The 18,482-nt window shown below is 45.1% G+C and overlaps 1 protein-coding gene across 1 annotated transcript in view; it reads left to right on the plus strand.

The window, feature by feature from the left end:
• The first annotated feature begins 2,181 nt into the window (after positions 1-2,181).
• Positions 2,182-18,482, plus strand: part of LOC139347959 (CD82 antigen-like) — a 29,263-nt gene continuing 12,962 nt past the window's right edge. Inside the window, exons 1-2 of the mRNA XM_070987901.1 lie at positions 2,182-2,357; positions 16,948-17,020. Of these exons, the coding sequence (XP_070844002.1) occupies positions 16,958-17,020 (63 nt within the window). The 5' untranslated portion in view covers positions 2,182-2,357; positions 16,948-16,957. The remainder of the gene's footprint in view (positions 2,358-16,947; positions 17,021-18,482) is intronic.

Below are 18,482 nucleotides of genomic sequence, written 5' to 3' on the forward strand. Positions count from 1 at the left end.
TCACTTTCAATAACCTACATTTAATACTGAATATCGTATAGATATTTAGTAGTCATATCATCTGTCAGCAGTGAAAACTAGGAAGCTTCTGGTTGCATGACTAGTGACGTCTTGTGAGTGTCGTGGGAATTATAAATGCTAAAGTGTGAAAGTCATTTCTGTGAAGAACTGGTCGGTTTAATGTGGAGGTGGGGACAGATGAAGAAATCTACAGACAGGTGAATTTGGTGCTCAGTGTTTTCTTGTGAGGCCTTCGATTCTTCGCTGGTGTACGACTGAGGCTCAGCCATTAAAGCCTTGAGCCTGCTGCTCTGAAGGCTTCATACGACGCACATGCAGCAGGAAGGTCTGCAAAATGATGTGTTTCCCTGTAAGTGAAGGATCTGAGTTCTTCCTCTAAGCACAACATCTGACGTTTCAGAAATCAGGCCATCGAGCTACGACGCAAGTCCACGCTGGTCGTGAGTCAGAGCTCACCAGCTCACACGGTGGCGTTAATCCTGAGCGTCACTCGTCTCTTGTAAAACCATGTGAAGTCCTCAGATGCAGACAGAAAGTGTCTCTTCTGTCCCTCTTTGTTCATTGGACACTTAGCTTCGCTCTGTGATCACAGCTGTACAGCTCGTGGCAGTGGACGCTGCAGAATAACACCATTTATTCCACGCCGAGCTGACTGTATGTGCTGTGGTGTGTGGAGGAGCATTGTGCTCTTCAGACTGAGCCTGACTTCACCTCCTCCTCCTCCTCCTCCTCCTCCTCCTCACAGGCCGGTCAGTCAGTGCTGAATGATGTGAGCTGCTGAGGCAGGACAGGGCTAACGTTACCGCTGTCATGTCAAATCCTCCAACACTGACGTCCTGTTTTTTTTCCCCTGAAGCCCTTTAGCAAATTTACGATCTACTGTTGAAAACTTTTTTTTGGCTGATTCCAGTATTTTTAGTAGAATAATTAACAAATTATTTCCCCTCCTAATAATTTAGTGGCAAACCAAACTTAGACACAGGGGAGCTTCAAGCTAAGTGCTAACATCAACATGCTAACACGCACAAAGTGACAATGCTAACATGCTGTTAGCAGGTATACTTGCTAATTAGCACCAAACACAAAGTTGAGCTGAGGCCGATGGGAACTGCCATGAGGTCTGAACAAATCTGATGAAAAAACAAAGTTAAAATTACATGTTTGACCTGATGATGGTGCTAAATGAAAACTCAGAGGATTACAGAAGTTAGCAATTCACCCGGAGGGAAACATGAACGTCTGAGCCAAATTTCATGATAAAAAATGTGAAAATATAGTTTGAACTTTACAGCAGCAGGTTTGTAAACATTTCATATGCGGTAATGCGACTACAGCCATGACTGTGTGTACTTTAGCTTTTGAGCTAAATGCTAACATTAGCAAGCTAACATGCTTACAGTAAAAAACACTCTATTAGAAGTATAAATCCTGCATTTAAGTAAAATTAAGTAAGTTTAATCAGGAAAATGTGCTTCAAGTATTGAAAGAAAAAGTATTCAGTGCAGTGAAGTGTCCCCTGTGACTGTTGTCCTCTTGTCTTTGTGTCCTCATTCATGTCAAAGCAGGAAGTTCCTGTTGGAGGTGGTGGAGGTCTCCAACTGTTCAGTAAAGGACTCAAACTAATGATCCTTTTCATTCTGGATCAATCTGCTGATTATCGTCAATCGATTGATCGTTTGGATTTGGAAATATTGTTAAAATAGTGAAATATGTGGTCACAGTGAGTCCAAAGTGACGCCTTCACCATGTTTGTTTAGTCCAAAGATCCACATGATTACAGACACATTCAGATCACTGAGAGGAAGCAGCAAATCAAACATCTGAGAGCAAAAATCACATGATTCCACAGCAAAAATGACCTAAGATCAGAATAGATGCTAATTATTATTATTTTATTTTTCATAGTTTAATCTGTGATAAGTGATTATAAGTTTTGTGTGTAAAACTCTGAATTTGTGAAGTAACTAAAACTGTCACTAAATGTCGTCAAGTAGAAAGTAGAAGTACAAGTACTTCACATTTGTACTGAAGTGTCCTCCAGTACTCGCGTACCGTCAGGACAGCCGTGTTTTAAGCCTCTGCGGCCCCGCGCTGCTGCGGTGCTGTGCGGGGATTCAGGGGTTAAGGGAGACACTGAGCCCGTTCATTCCCATATCTGCCACACGGTGGGGACGCAGGAGACCGTCTGTCCTCGCTTCGCTCGCAGACTCGCAGCTTTGTTAGTCCCGTCGAGCAGGAGGTCACTCAGTCCGAGCAGCAGCCCGCTCACAGCGCACGCAGGACCCGCACCGGACCCGCACCCGCAGCTCTTCTCTCCGCAGTTCAGCGCACAGCACGTAAGTAACGTCCAGCCGCTCAGACGGAAACTGCTGCTTCTTCTTCTCATTCACGCTTTTCTCCCACGAGGCGCGCGCGGCTGCTCGGGTGATCGGGTGGAGATTGATCAGCTTCGTATCGACCGATCGGCTCTCAGTGAAAACGGTCCCGCTGGGAGCAGTTTGATGGGCGAACAGCCTGATGATGTGGCGCCTGTGCGGGTGATTTATGTCTCTGACTCCACGAGCTTCACCTTCACGCCACTTGTTACTCAGAGCTGCTCAACTTCGACCAGACCGTTCAAAGCAGACTGAAATCCGCGTTTTTTACACCGCAGGTGAAAAGTGCTTTTCATCTTTGAGGAGCTTTCAGAGGAAAAGCAGATGTGAGGATGATGTGAGTGACTGGGTCTGTGATGAAGGTGTTAAAGCGCCGAACTGAAAACGGCAGTTTGTTGCGTGAGATTTGGTTCAAACAGAAACTGAAGGTGAAGCTGATCAACTGTCGGACTTTGTCCCAAACGGTCACAGATCAGCTCCTGCAGGCGGATCCACTTAACATCCACTGTTTGACCAGTTTTTGGTCATTTTCGTGTCCTAAAGCTTGAAAGGATTCAGTGATTTTAAAGAGTTTTATTCCCTTGAGGGCCTGAAAGCGTTTCAGTTCAGTGGATTCGGCTCGTGAGCCCTCTGTGCACGTGCAGGTCAGCTGTTCTGTAACCTGTTTCTTTGATTAAGACGCCTCCAAAACTGTCCTGAATGAGACCAGAAAACAGGCCCAGATCAGAGAACAGGCGGAAAATACACGAGTTTGTGTGAAGCTGGTTTCCTTTGGCAGTAAACATCAGCCTGAGGGATTCAAAGTGATTCTGAAACTCCAGAATATAGTTAGAAAAGTCACGACGTGATCAGTAACCATCGATCAGTGCTCTGTCTATGAGGGGAAAATCACGAGGACAGAAATAAGTACAGTAAGAAATTAAACATTTCACACTGGTACTGTAAAAGCGTTTGTGCTGACACCAGGAGGCGCTCTCACCTGAACGTCAGCAGGTGTTTTTGGGAACTTGCTGAAACCTCAGATTCAGTTCTTCTCCTTCACGCTTTACATCAGACGTTTGGCTCGAGAATAATCGATTATCAGACGTAATCTGCCGTCAGCTGATTTCGGCCTGAGCCTGGTCGATTGATCGGTCCAGCTCTGGGTCATGTGACCCCTCTGGACCTGCCTGACGACTGAATGAGGTTATTTGTTCAGATCTCTGTGGATCATTTTGCTTTGTTGCACCTTGAAGCTGATTTTTATGATGTTGGCCTTCATCCATCCAAACCAGCAAGTCCAGACCCCGCAGACGCTGGGATGGTTGAAACCATTAATCAATTATCAGCACAGGGGCGTCAGTTAATCGACTAATGGCTCCAGCCCTGAAGCCTGAGGGGACCTTCATCACTCAGCATCCAGCTCTTCCTCTTCAGAGCTTTGGACTGAGCTGTGGGCCTGTTGTGTGTTTACGAGGACCGGTCTGTGTTACAGATGGGAATGTGGGTCAGCGCTGTGCATGGTGGCATCACCGCTCAGTCAATATTTCAGCGCCGTCCCCCTCCCGTCCCCCTCCCGTCCCCCTCCCGTCCACCTCCCGTCCCCCTCCCGTCCACCTCCCGTCCACCTCCCGTCCCCCCTCAGCTCTTCCATCGGTGGATCTTTTCCTCAACATGTGAGGCAGTAAATCAGTTCAGCTGCAGGTCGAGCTTCCCTCTCCAGCATGACCTTAATTACCTTTCCATTCACCAGGAGCAGAGGAGTGTCTTGTGGGGGGGTTATGTCGCGCTGGAGTTAGCAGCTGTTAGCGGTTAAGGCTTGGACAAGAAACCAGAATGTTTTCAGACTCGCTCAGGAGCTCAGTACCAGTTTGGCTGCATTCTGTTCAGCTTAGCCCGACACTCAACAGTGGAAGATGAATTCAGATCCTTTACTGTGATAAAAGTACTAACAGCACACTGAGAAAATACTCCACTGTGAGTAAAAGTCCTGCATTCAAAACCTTAGTGAAGTGAAGTATTTAAGTATTTGTAAAACTCCTTCCTGTCAGAGTGTTTCTATCTGCTGTCTGTGGATTCATGTTCCTGTGCATTCATGTGTTCATTCATGTTCCTGCTGCGTTCATGTGTTCATCCATGTTCCTGCCGCAGATGTTTCAGCTCATTGAACTCCTTTATCTCCTGTTGCTGCTTCAATCTTCATCACTGCTTCAGATTCTATGAGATCATCACATGTTTGCAGCGCGGCGTCCTGTGAGAACCACGTATCTCCAAACTGTGTGACGAGCTCAGAAAAACAGGCTGCTTTCAGCTTTGGGACGATGCTTTTTCAGCTGATCCAAGAGGCTTTTAAAGAGTTTACTGAGCTGAAGAAGACATGAAGGAACTCTTCATCCTTCAGTTCAGCACAAACATTTAGCATCAACATGTCTGGAGATACGAGCTTTTCACTGGACATCTGCAAACAAAGTAACTAGTAAGTACAGCTGTGTGATAAATGTAGTGGAGTACACAGTTGCATATGTAAACTGAAGTACCTTTAATTTGTACTTCAGTGACTGTACTTACCTACTCTCCCCATGCATGTTTAAAGTGTTCAGAGCGCACCAAACAGTCGTCTTTGTGTGTTGGTGGATGAACTCTGAAGTTAGTCGCTGAGACTCACCCACAGCGAGTCCATAACCTGTTTACCCTGTTCAGTGGAATTGCCCTGAAGGTAATTATAGTTTCAAAAGGTTGAAACAACGCGAGCCGCTCACATTTCTCCTCTGCAACAAACAACACGGTGCACTTGATCTGATCTGAGCTCAGCTCACAAACTGAAGGTTGTTGCCGTCGGATGAAAAGTTAGTTTCATGAACCAAGAACAGAAAAGTGAAATCGTTCCCACGGAGAACCTTCTAATCCTCAAAGGAACCAGTCTGCTGATATTCTGCATGTTTCGTACTGTCAACAAGCGTCTAATAACAGGTTCAGTGTGTGTCGCAGCCCGATGGAGCGTCTTCCTCTGAGCCATTGACCTCCATTAAAACACAACATTGAGCCGCACTGTTGTTCCTTCATCACCGTGAAAACACACACACACACACACACACACACACGCACACACACCGTCCTGCTGCCACAAACACTCATTACAGCACCACATGTGGATTCATCCACCGCTGAAAATAGTCCCAACAAATGCAGCATTTCCTCTGTTGGAGCATCTTTAGCTGTTTCGGGGACGACTGAGGGTTATTTTGTTTGTTTTCCTTGAATGTGTTTGTGAGGTGTTTTGAAAGCTCTGGTGTAGCGATGAGAGGCGGACCAGCACAGTGTTGGTTTTGGTCTGTTTCATGAGATTTTGATGTCAAAGATGAAACCACAGAACATCACCAGCCTCGTCCTTTAACACTTTGGCTGAGACGAAGGATCATTATCAGAATTCTTATGATTCATCCTCAATTAATGACACGATTCATTTCAATCATTATGTCTGTAAAATGTCACGGAGTAGTAAAAATCTTTTTTTTTTCTCCCAAAGTGACGTTTTCAGACTTATTGTTCTGTCTAACTGAAACCCAAAGATATCCATCGTATCATGACCGCAAACGTTTGGTCCCCTCGTACTGAGTCCACTTATTGTTTGAAATGCTTCAACACTGCTGCTGATAGAAGATCAAATGTAGAGTTTAGCAAGCTCGAAGGCTGAAGAGACAGGCCTCTAATTACTGATTATACTTCTGCTCTGTGCTGTGAAAGCGTTTTTCAACAGAAGTGCATGAAAAATCAAAGTGATACAGGCTGAGTTTACAAGAGAGGACAAATAATGAAGAATTAATTCACAAAACTCAGATTTTTCTTTACATTTTTTTAATAATTTCTCCGTCTGAGATTACTCTGGTGTAGGTTTTGATCTGATCTGTGTGGATAACGTTAAAAATAGCGGGTGTGAACACAAAGGCAGTATCGGATGACCTTTCCACGTTCACATCCTGTTTTAAGAGCAGCTGTGAAAGTGGTGAAAGTTACATTTCAGTCTGCAGCGAAATGATAATGAGGCTCGACCTCCAGCCCTAAAATCCACCAATTATCAGCAACGACAGTGAATCTGCAATAACTCTGATTATGGATCAACAGTTGAAAGACGAGGTGCCAGCAGGCACGTTCTTGAAGTCCAGAAACCATCCTGCACGCCATCGATCACATGGATCGCTTCATTTAAAATGACAGTTTGAAGGATTGTTTCCTCCTCCTGAAGTATCAGATCCTTCACTTCAGCAGCACAGCGAGGAACAAAGTCCACTGTGAGAAGTCAAGTCGGTGTTTAGCTTCAGGTTTGTTAGAGACAAAGCAGAGATTTCTTCCTGTTTACATGCTTCATGTTGTGGGAGTGAGTTTGACTCTAAACAAGCATCAGATCCGAGCCCCCCCCCCCCCGGCCATGGAAACCAGCACAGCTTGCTCCTTTCAGCTGGGCGGGATGGAGCGGTCTGGGAGGCCCCAACTGGTTTTGCCACCGAGCGGTCGGTCATTGAATTAATTATGGTGGACGGGGTTCACTTTGTCTCGCTGCTTTGCTTCCAGCCGAGCAGCCGGCGTCCTCAGAGACGAGTTCATGGACTTAGTTACTTCTCACCACCAGCTGCTGTTCATCTTTGTCCTCAGTGAGAGTAAAACTTTCCTGTTTCGAAACTGTGATGAGCATTTTCTACTATTTTTCCATTTTATAGACCAAATGATCAATCAGTCAATTATCAGTCGCTGATCTTTTAACGTCTCTGGTCTACTGGAAGCCAAATATTAGCAGATCGAGCTTTAAGTGGAGCGTTTGTGGTCGTTTAAATATTTCACTGCCTTCACCTCAGTTTTTTTGTCAGCTCGTTACCGTGAGGTGCAGAACGGGTCTTGAAGCTCAGGACAGCTTCACATTGTCTGAACGCAGCTAAAAGGCGTGTCGGGTGTCTCTGAAAACAAGGTCTCACGGTGAGAAAAGGCCATTTTCAAACAGCCGCGGTGGTTTTACGGCGAGCAGGAAATGTAAGGCAGGAGCGGCCGGCTGTGTGTCGAGTTTCCTCTTTTGTTGCCGGAGAGAAAATTGTGTCTGAAAGCTGCCATTGTTAAGAGGGACCCTGCGAGGGGGAGAGTGTTACTGAAAGACTGTGGAAGTGGGGTCATTATCAGGTGGGGAGGAGATGAGGAGGAGGCGGCTGTGAGTGTTTTACTTCCTGCGAGTCGCTACGATTGGTTGATTTTATTGACAGAAATCAATTGGTGATTGATGACTTTCTGCTTTTCTTTGACTGCGTTTACGCCCACGTAAACATGCGTCTTGTGTGATTGGATCACAGGTGGAGACCGCCACCAGGCCCCATCGTGGCAGAGTTGGTCAGGGACCACACATCATCTGCTGTGTAAATGTTAATGAGTCCTGATGCGTCCCCCGACAAGGACGTAACAGGAGCACACCTCATCAACGCAGGACGTGGCGTTTGGTTTGGTTCCAGCTGACCAACGCTTGAAAAAAATGGAGAGGAGCACTGATGTATGTAGTTGGAGTTCAAGCTACTTTTTCATCTTTATCAATGACTTTGTCGCGTCAGTCTCAACAGGTGAAGTAGCCCGAACATGTTTATTAGCTCTTGTGTTTTCTGCTTTCACACCAGAGCTGTTTGGTCCGCTTCAAACGGACCAGAGTTCGTTTCCTCGGATAGTCCGCTTCGTTTGGGCAGGTGTGAACGCTCGTCCGAACTCTGCTGCGGACCAAACAAGCGAACTCTGGTCCGCCTGAAAACGTGGGTCCCTGGTTCGGTTTGTCTGCAGTGTGAAAGCTCACCGGACCAAACACAGGACCAAATGTACGCAGTGACGCTGTACGCAGAGCATACGCATGCTAACATACAACATGTCTCATCTGTATGAATAATTTAGCTTGATTCTGCATCTCTATTTGCAGCTCATTAGTCCTTACGTGAATGTTTACTGTTGCTATGGCAACAAGTGACCGCTGACATTAGCAGTTGCTAGCTAGCTTAGCTCAGTTGTCTGAACAATAAATCATCACTCATAAATTCACAATTTGGCATATTTAAACAAAATCAAATCACAGTCACAGTCCTTAAACTCTTTCCCCTCCTGCTTTGTCGAGTCGACGAGCGCCCCTTTAAACCACGTGACGCTGCTCAGAAAGTTTGGTGCGCTTTAGAAATCACAGCGTGAAAGCAGAACCGAAACAAGAGATAAATGCGACAATGCTGCGACTTTCAGCTCCCCAATCGAACCGAGTCCGCTGGGTCAGGTGTGAAAACGACCTTAGCTAGCTGTTAGCGAGTGAAAAACAAACACAGTGACATGTCATGTGTGTACGAGCCCTTTGACCTTCTATCAGAAGTGACGCTGGCAGCAACGAAATGTGAGCACAGCTGGATGCTTGATAGACTCTGGACACACTTGATAGGTGTGAACAGTGATGTGTCTCCACTTGTGATCAGATCACACGTTTTAACGGCAGGTGTAAACACGGTCATTGTCGTATCTGGTAGATCTTTATACTTTAAACCCTCTCTGATTGCATGGCTGAAGCTTGACCTCACCTCAGCAGCAGTGTTGGCTCGCTCCTTGGGTGGGAAGCCAGTGAGGGATTTCATCCACGCTGCTACACACAGTCTGCTGGCTGGGGTGGGTTGGAGCTCAGTGACTGGTAGAACTGGGATGATGGCTTGAACAAATTACAACCCTGCAACAGAAAATCACAGTGGAATCTGTAATTCCCCGTAAATCACAGCTGGTCGTAATCGTTGAACTTTAGAGGTGCTGGTGGGTGTTTTTCTTAAACTTTGGGCTGAGGCTAGCTGTTTCCCTTTGCATCCAGTCTTTATGCTAAGCTAGTGGCTCTAGCTTCATACAACATTAACAAGGATTCCTTGAAGCCGATATGAAGTTTTAAATGATAAACAGCAGCAGAAGCCTCTGATAAACACTCCGGTTGTTCGTCCTAACAGGAGATTTACATTTCCAGCCACAAATAGATTCTGAGCTGTTTATGAAAGGACGGCGAGGGACGAGTGGGAACAAAAGAGTTTGTTGTCGCTGTTGTTGCCCCACGCTCCTCCTGCACATTTCTGCATGAGTCAAAGAGTGTGTAAGCGACGTGGAGGAGATGTACGCCTGACGCTGCGCGTGCACACACACACACACACACACACACACACACACGCACACACACACACACACACACACACACACACACACACACACACACACACACACACTCACTCAATGCAAGACGCTTCAGTCCCGTCTGTCAGATGAAAAACGCCTCACGACACCGACGTTCACAGTCCCAACCGTCAAAAGAGCTTCAGCAACACGAGTTCAGCCCCTCATGAATGTCAGTACGGCTGCAGCTAACCATTATTTCTATTGTCAATTAATCTGTCGGTATTATTATACGTCATTCATTCATTCATTCATGAATAAATAAAGTTGTGAAAAATGTCCAGAACCCGAGTGATGAGGAAGACTCTAAAGCCAGACGTCAGAGCAGCAAACCTCAGATTTGAGAAGCAGGAACCAGCTCGTTACTCAGACGATTAAATGTCCTCAAACAGTTTCCAGCTTTCTCTCGATTGATGAATCCATTAATGGACGAACTGCCGCAGCTCTACATTTCACTCACTTGTTGTCAGCTTTGCCATCAGTGTCATCAGTGTGGAGAATTTGTGTCTCACCTGCTGAAACAAAGAGTGAAATAAGTGAGTAAGTCTGTTTATTTTGAGCAAAAATGCAGGAAATTCGCTGGTTTCAGCTTCTCAGATGTGAATATTTGCTGGTTTTCTTTTTCTGAACACTTTACAATGTAAACATGTCGGCGTGGATTCCACTTCTCTCTGTTTTTACCGAACAAATGATAAATATGAATATTTATAATGAAAGTGATGAGTCGTCATTAGTTTGATGATCCAACTGTTCATGTCTCTTTCAAGACAAATACGAGGCAGATTAAGACCTTTATGGAACATTTGTCGCCTTGAAGTTGAATCATTCTTATTTTGTTGTTCATTTTTGTCAGCATTTTTTTGTATTTGTGTGTTTTCTGATGGCTGACAGTGAGCTGTCGGGTCGAGTGTGATGTTAACTGATGCCGTGGCTTATAAACAAAAAGAAGGAAAAGAGTTTATGAGGGATTATCTCCAACATGGGAAAAGGAAATCAGCTCAGGACAACTGAAACAGAAAGTTGATTCATGTTTTCTGTGATGGATTATTTCGCTGTGTCAGCGCTTTTTTCATCCCTGCAGAAGGAATGAGCAGCTGGTGAGATGATATCTGACCAAACAGGAAGACTTAAAGGACCAGTGTGTCAGATTTAGGCTGGATCTGTTGGCAGAATTGGAATAATCATCATTCATAATCACCTGAACATGAGAACAGTTGAATTAGCCTTTCCAGAGTGTCGTGGCCTCCGCAGGTTCGCACGTGTCCTGGAGTATTCAGCTGGTTGTAAGCTCTCCACTAGATGGCGCTGAATCCTTCACACTGGTCCTTTAAAGAGAAAGACACGGGGCACATGTTGACATGGTGGATATTTTAAACAGATGGACACGACGGCCGGCTCAGCTGCAGAAAGCTGCTCTCCTGTCACACAAGGAAGGAGGGAAAATGCTGCAATTCAACCATTCGTAAGAACGAGGAGGCTGAAATGAAAAGAGTGACGTATCAGTACCTGAGAACACGCAGGGAGGTTTGATGACTAATCTGAGCACTTGGAGGAAGCTCAGATGGAAAATAATAAGCTGCCTCCAGACACCAACGACGAGGGCAAAGAGAGGAAACATTGACCACAAACTGGAGATCAGACTCCACCTTCTTAACTTCATATGTTGGATTTTTATGTGTGTAAAGCTGGAAACGAGTGGTGGCAGCTGAAACCGGATAAAAACTGACGTTAAAATGCAATATTGTGTGGAAATTTTACAGCAGTAAGGAGCTGATGTTCAAATATGTGAACACAAAGTTGAACAGAAACCTGCTCTTTGGTTTCCTCACTGAGTCTCATTCAGCAACGAGCTGTGTCGTCGTGCCTGGTACAAGCAGAGGCTTCATCAGCAGCAGCAGGAGGAACGATAAAACGAAGGAGGGACGAACAGACGGAGGAGAGGAAGGGTTTATTCATTACAGCTCAGCATGAAGCCAAACGAGAAGCGAGAGCACAGCTACAGGATGCAAAGGTTCATCAGTGCTGCTTCAGCTCGTTGGCGCTCAGAAGTTCATGATCGGTTGTTGAATCTCAGTAATGTGACTGAAACCTGATTCCCAAAAATGATCCATAAACAATTTTGTATTTGTTTTAGCTAACCTGTGATTATAGGTCATTTTCAGCAGCTTCAGGTGCATCACCACCTCCTTCTGGACTGAATACGACCCACATTTAATAACTGTGGGGGCAGACCTCCACCCTTTACCAGGAGGTAGAAGAGGGGCTGTCTATGTGCTGGTTTGCTGATAATCCAACTTATGTGGGTTCATTTAAAAATTACAGTTGTACAGAAATAACCAACTTTCTCCTTCGCATCGCTGCTGCTGGCGACACAGGACACAGGAGTGTTCATCAGGGAGCACAGCGGTTAGAAGAACGCGAGCGGCAGCGTTTCGTGTTTTTGGAGTCCGTCTGAAATCTGCTCGGACTTCGAGTCGTCTCAGCCTCGACTTCAGTCCTGCCGCCAGCTTCCTCCTGCTTGTCATGAAAGTGGTAATTTAGACACTCGTCTGGTATAATTAGTGCAACACTTCGGCGCCACTCGTGTCATGTCAGATGTCTTGCATCCGGATAAAATCCTTTATGACCCTCAGTTCACACAGATCTCATGACGACCTCTCGGGACTTCATTGGCCTTCATTGACCACTGTCTGACCAGTTAACAGCTAAACTAACATAGCCTGCCATCTTTCATCACCTGTGTGATGTCATCAGGAAAGAGCTGCCGGGGATGGACTTCTGAGAAAAAGGATGCAAACAAACATGGCGTCTGAAGCGTGTTGCACTGGGTGTCACAGATCCACCTCGTGGCACCAACAACATCATTCGTCTTTCCTCATGAGGCGTTTTCACGCTGCGTCGGGTGATGTAGTGCAGTCGGAAGGCAGAGTTGGGTCGTTTTCACACCTGACCCAGCGGACTCGGTTCGATTGGGGAGCTGAAAGTCGCAGCATTGTTTCATTTATCACTTGTTTCGGTTCTGCTTTCACGCTGTGATTTCTAAAGCGCACTGAACTTTCTGAGCAGCATCACGTGGTTGAAAGGGGCGCTCGTCCATTGGACAAAGTAGGAGGAGAAATCCCTCCCTCCCGGCCCGGAAAACAACAGTGAACACAACTGTTCCTATAACGCTATCGTAGCTCGTCAGGGACTGATTGAGCTAAGCTAGCTAGCAACTGCTAATGTCAGCGGTCACTTGTTGCTATAGCAACTGTAAACATTCACGTAAGGACTAATGAGCTGCAAATAGAGATGCAGAATCAAGCTTTATTATTAATACAGATGAGACATGTTGTATGTTAGCATGCGTATGCTCTGCGTACAGCGTCACTGCGTACATTTGGTCCTGTGTTTGGTCCGGTGAGCTTTCACACTGCAGACAAACCGAACCAGGGACCCACGTTTTCAGGCGGACCAGAGTTCGAATGAGCTTTCACACCGGCCCAAACTAAGCGGACTATCCGAGGAAACGAACTCTGGCATTCGCTGTCTTTGACATGAAGTTCCTGAGCGTAAACGTGGTCTTTAGCTCTCAGAGGTCTGGAGACGCTGCTCTCTCAGCAAAGAGCAGCTCAGTCTCGCTCTTGTGTTGAAGTATTTTCTGGTCATTGTGAATCGACTGTGTGTGTGTGTGTGTGTGTGCGTGTGTGTGTGTGAATAGCGAGCTGTGTGCTAACTGGGACTGGTTCCCTCTGACCTCTGAGGCAGGTCAGAGTGGACAGACAGCCCAGTTTCAAAGTCTGTGTGAACTGGGTCAAAACTTCAGACGACACAGATTCGACCTGCTGCTGCTGTTGGTGTCCAAACATCAGTAAATATTGTCTGTGTTCTCGGCAGCACAGTCACGACATGTCCTGCCGTCCTAATGTTCTGCAGACCACGTGGAGAGCCGTCCGTGGGAATAATTAGGAGAACGTCTTTCTGTTTTCGTGATTTTGTGACGTGATTTTTGGTGTGAAAAAACAGCCGTTGTGTTTTATATAAACGATGTTTCAGAAAACTTTCACATCTGACATTCAGCAACTTGAGGATAATCAGTAAATTGAAGCATGATGTACATTCCTGAAGCAGACATGTTTCTGTTCGCTCAGCAGCTGCAGCACAAAGTGGCTCCGTGGCACTTTCACATTTAACAGCACAGAAATGCTTTTGTCATGTTTACAGCCTCTGGGAAACCTTGATGGCACCAAAGTGTAATTGAATGTAATTTAAAGGAGAAGTCTGGTGTTATTTCTTTATTTTTCTTGTCAACAAACCCATGAAAAGACCAAAACCAACGATGGTTAGTCCTGTGTGTATCTCAAAGCCTGATCTTGTTCCTTTGTGCCACACAGCTCCATTTTTTTATCCAAAAACTATTAAAACCACATCAACATGGTCCTTCAAAGTGGCAAATTCATCCCCGCAACTTTACGAAAGCCGTGGTGACGTAGTGACAACTGAAAGTCGGTGAGCTGCAGCTACGGCTACCACGCTAGCAAGCCAGGAGCATGCTAGCGCTATTCATTCACAATACTCAAGCTTCTATTTTGTCTGTACTTTACTGTTTATTCCTCATTTTGCTCTGAGCATTTTACACCATTTAATCCAAAAAAGCGTTTTTTTGAAGAGAGGGAAAGAGGCTTCGACTTGGTAGCAGCGTGTTAGCTCAGTGGCTAATGGGACAACAGATTCAGGCAGTTTATTCAGAAGACTATTATAGTATTTATACGTCGTCACACCAGTAAAAGACTCAGAAATTAATCTGTCAGTCTGGAAGGTATTTGCCGTCATGGTGACCGCTTGCTTGCAAAGTTAATGAACGACTGCCGCTGGCGAGCTAACTGCTAACACACTGGCCATCTTGGCTAGCACCAATGAGTCATAACAGCTCTCTTTGGCTTCTAGAGAGCCTCCGTCAATATTTTGCAAACTGTGGAGTTTAGTTTCGTTCAATAAACTGCTGAAGAGGGAAAATGTCTGCAAACATGCATCTGTTGAGCGGTAATTATGCTCTGATGAATAAAAGGGCGACATGGCTAATAAGCTACAATAGCTTCATCCAGTTTAGACTCTTTGGCTCTTCCTGTCTTCAAAGAACAGCCCTGTCGAGTAGGAATGAAAGTGGAAGTAACGTTGCTAGCAGCTCCACGATGGCGACCTCAGCAGTTGGAGGTGGTTTGGTTAGAAAGGATCAGATGTGCGACAAACCATGGCGATACGCAAGAAATGCAAGAAGACTGTAACAGCAAAAGGGGACAAAACAACGAAGAAAGTCCATCAGCTCAAGCAGAAGCCTCCGTTTTGTCAGTTATAAACCAACAGATAAGCAGAAGCAAGTATTTTGTTGCATCGTCAAGAATATCGCTATCGCAGAATACCCTGAAATATCGTGATTTTATTTAAAGGCCAAATGACCCGCCCTTAAAATTGAGACAGTTTGCTGTTGGTCTGTCGTGGATTCAGGAAAAAAAGATTTTCTTCATCGCTTCCAGAGAATCCACACATCGCTGTTGCACTGAAACTGGTTGATTTAGTTTAAATGCTGGACTTTTACTGTGAGTAGAGTCAATCCCACCTCTGCCATCTTTTGCCTTTAAATACTCAAAATGTGGATTCAATCTGCAGCTGAAAAAAGTCCTTAACAAATGCAGCATTTTCGCCTGTTTGGGTAACATCTGCTAAAAACTGCAGTGAGCAGATGTTTTAGGAAATGCAGCCTTTCTTTAGAGGCATTTTAAAGATTTAAGTCTTCAGTCTGGACCAGTGGGTTTGGAGCTGAGAGCCAGAGTATTGAGAGATTTTGATCTTTTCTGATGATTTGTTGACAGTAACAGAATATAGAATATAGCCAGTCTTATACCATAAGTTTGCATAAAAATCACGTTCTTTGCTTTGACTTTTTCCTTCATGCATCTGTAGTTTTAGTCCTTTCTGCAGTGAAATCCTCGCCCAGCAATTTCCCCGAAGTTTCAGGCTTAAAAACAGAGCTGAAGAAATGATGTGTAATTTGGGGTGTCGCTCTGAAAGTGCAGCGTCTCTCCTCCCAGGATGCATCACAGGCCGACCTGGTCTTTGTTAAGCTTTCAGCCCGCTCTGTTTATAGTCTGTAATACCTTCCATCTGGCTTTGCTGCGACCGTTCGCCAAAATGTCTTTCCTATTGCATATTCTGTTCCCTCTGTCATCCCTGCAGGTGCCCCCCCCAACCCCCCACCCTCTAAACTGGCACAGGCAGCGTTGTAACAGTAACCCATTTACAGTGATGGGAATGTGGGTCGGGTGCACGGGCGCTGTGCTCACGCTGCAGGGCTTCAGTGCCAGGAGGAAACAGCGAGCCCGGCCTCCATATTTCACCCAGATTTTCATCGATTTATTGGACAGTAACAGGCCATTACTGTACAGAGAGGAAGAGGAGGAGAGGAGTGATGGCTGCAGGGAGGAAGGTGGAAACAGCAGAGAGGGTCAGATGCTGCGTTCATGCCAGAGTGGGTTTTCTGTAAATATGAGCCACAGCACGGAGGGGGGAAGGTCGTCCACATTTTACTGGTGGTCAAATGGAGTCAGATGCATTTTTTTGTTTCTGATTCATCACCGTCCAATCAGCATCAGCAGAGTGTTGTGAGGGTTGAGTGTTTGTAATTTTATCTCTAACAATGAATATTTTAGAAATATTTGACGTATAAAGACTAGATGTGGAAGTGGTAACTGCAGCGGTCAGGTAGATGTAGTAAAGTACAGCTTTTCTCTCTGAGATGTTGCATAAAATAGAAATATTCCATTTGTACTCAAAGACAAATACTTGTACTGAAGTGAATGAACGTACTTTAATTAAATTCCACCACTGGTTTACTGCTCTCTTAAGATGGACATGGAGGGTCAAAGGTCATAGACATGTGGCCTCTAATCTGCAGATATTAAAAAATACTTTGGGTGGATGTTAAATTAATCTCCAAAGGACAAAATAATGTCATCACCACATAAATCTGCAGGTCGATGAATTCAGATACTTTCATCTGCCTCCACTGTGCGGCTCATATTGCTCCTGCTGCAGTGATATCGATGTATTGATTCCTATAAACGTGTATGGATCTGGACGAGAGCCAGACGCTCAGAGAGCCTTTGGCCTCTCCTTCTGCGCTCACAGATTGAGGTTGTGATTGTACTGGTTTTGCGGGTGTAATCCTGCAGGATTTGAGCCCCCCCAGTCCGGATCATGATCAGCCAGGCCAGCTTATCCGCAGAGCTCTGTGACTCTACAGCATCTGTCACCGCTCGTTCACATCGCGCTCATCCAGAGCAGATCTGGATCCACGGTCACCTGATGTTAACCTGTGCCTGTCTCCTGTTTGCAGATCCAGCACCATGGGGAAAGGCTGCATGACGGCAACCAAGTACTTCCTGTTCCTCTTCAACCTCATCTTCTTTGTGAGTGTTTTACTTTCTACCTGTTGTGTAATATTTCTGTCTTTAGTGGCCTTTCGTTAGCTCTAGACGAGCACTGTTTGAGACTTTTGATCTTCATTTCACACTTAGACAAAAACTTCTCAGCCCGCCCGTTTTATCCGCTTTAGCGAGGTTGCTAATTAAGCTAACATTAGCACTTTTAGGTGGTTGAAACTGCTGTCTGCTGCCTAAATTTGTAATGTTTCCAGCTGACTGGGCTTAAATGTACATTTTTGAAGGTAAATAAAATAATTTAAATGTGAACTTTATACTGTATAAAGCACAAAACGATCTCATCATACACAGCGTGCGGTTAGCGATGTGGAGGCGATGTTAGCTGGTGAAGTTCAAGCCTTAATTATAAATCAAAAGCTGCGTCGTCGTTACCTACAGAAGGACTCTGATTAACTTTTTTTTGTTTTTAATGTAACCTGTGACCCTACAAGCTAATTTGAACACCAGGTTACAACTGCTAGTAGCAAGCTAGTTAGCCAGACATGCTAACAATAGCGGCATTGATGAATACAGACACTGTTTAATCTACTTCTTATCGTCCTCTCGCCCCTTTTTGTTAAGTTTTGACAGATTTTTGTCTTTGCTTTGGCTGACGTATCAGTCACAGTAGATATTAGTGAGATATTTGAAATGTGCTAACGTCCCACCGCTTCAGAATTCAAGAAGAGAAATTCTAATTGAAAACAGGAAATCAGCGTAAAAGCATACTTTGGATTTTTGTGTTTTTCAGGCGTTTCTTGCTGTGCGTTGGCAGTAGACTGCAGCTTGGTGGGCAGCTTGGAGGGGCTGGATGTCGCTCTTTGGTTCATGTCTCTTAGTTTTAATTACAGTACAGATGAAGTGTTTGTGGCCTAGTTAACAGGGTGATGCTCTCTCATTTCCTCTCTCCCTCTTCTGTGGAAATGAAATCTGTGATCTGAGGTTAAGAGCCTCTTAGCAGCCTCACAGCCAGATATACTCTGTGCGTGTATTTCTACTTATTTATGAGGAGTGAACACATGAAGTTGAATTGTGCTTAAAGCTCTGCTCCAGGCGTGTTTATGCTGAATGTAAACAGCGTACTTTGACTAATAACGTGTGTGTGATGTGACTTTTCCACAAAGAGAAGTTTTTATAATCTTGTTAAAATGCTTCTAATTACATCGTCGTCTTCCTCGTTAAAAAACCCTGAACGTCTTCACAGACTTCCTTCAGTTCACTCTCAGGCTTCAGGTTTCGACATCACACTTGTTTACGTTGAATATTGGACCAGGATTGGATTAAAACTATTTGTGATGTCACAAATCCTGCTGGTCGGCCCGCCTCTTTGAAACTGGGTTTTCAGTGAGCTCAGAGAAACTTTCCACCGTCAGCAGACAAATATGAAAGTGAAAAGTTGGAGTGAAACTCTGCACAGCGACGCTCAAACAGTCGACTGTAAGAGCAAGAA

The sequence above is a fragment of the Chaetodon trifascialis genome, chromosome 1 (assembly GCF_039877785.1).
Source record: "Chaetodon trifascialis isolate fChaTrf1 chromosome 1, fChaTrf1.hap1, whole genome shotgun sequence".
Lineage (NCBI taxonomy): Eukaryota > Metazoa > Chordata > Actinopteri > Chaetodontiformes > Chaetodontidae > Chaetodon > Chaetodon trifascialis.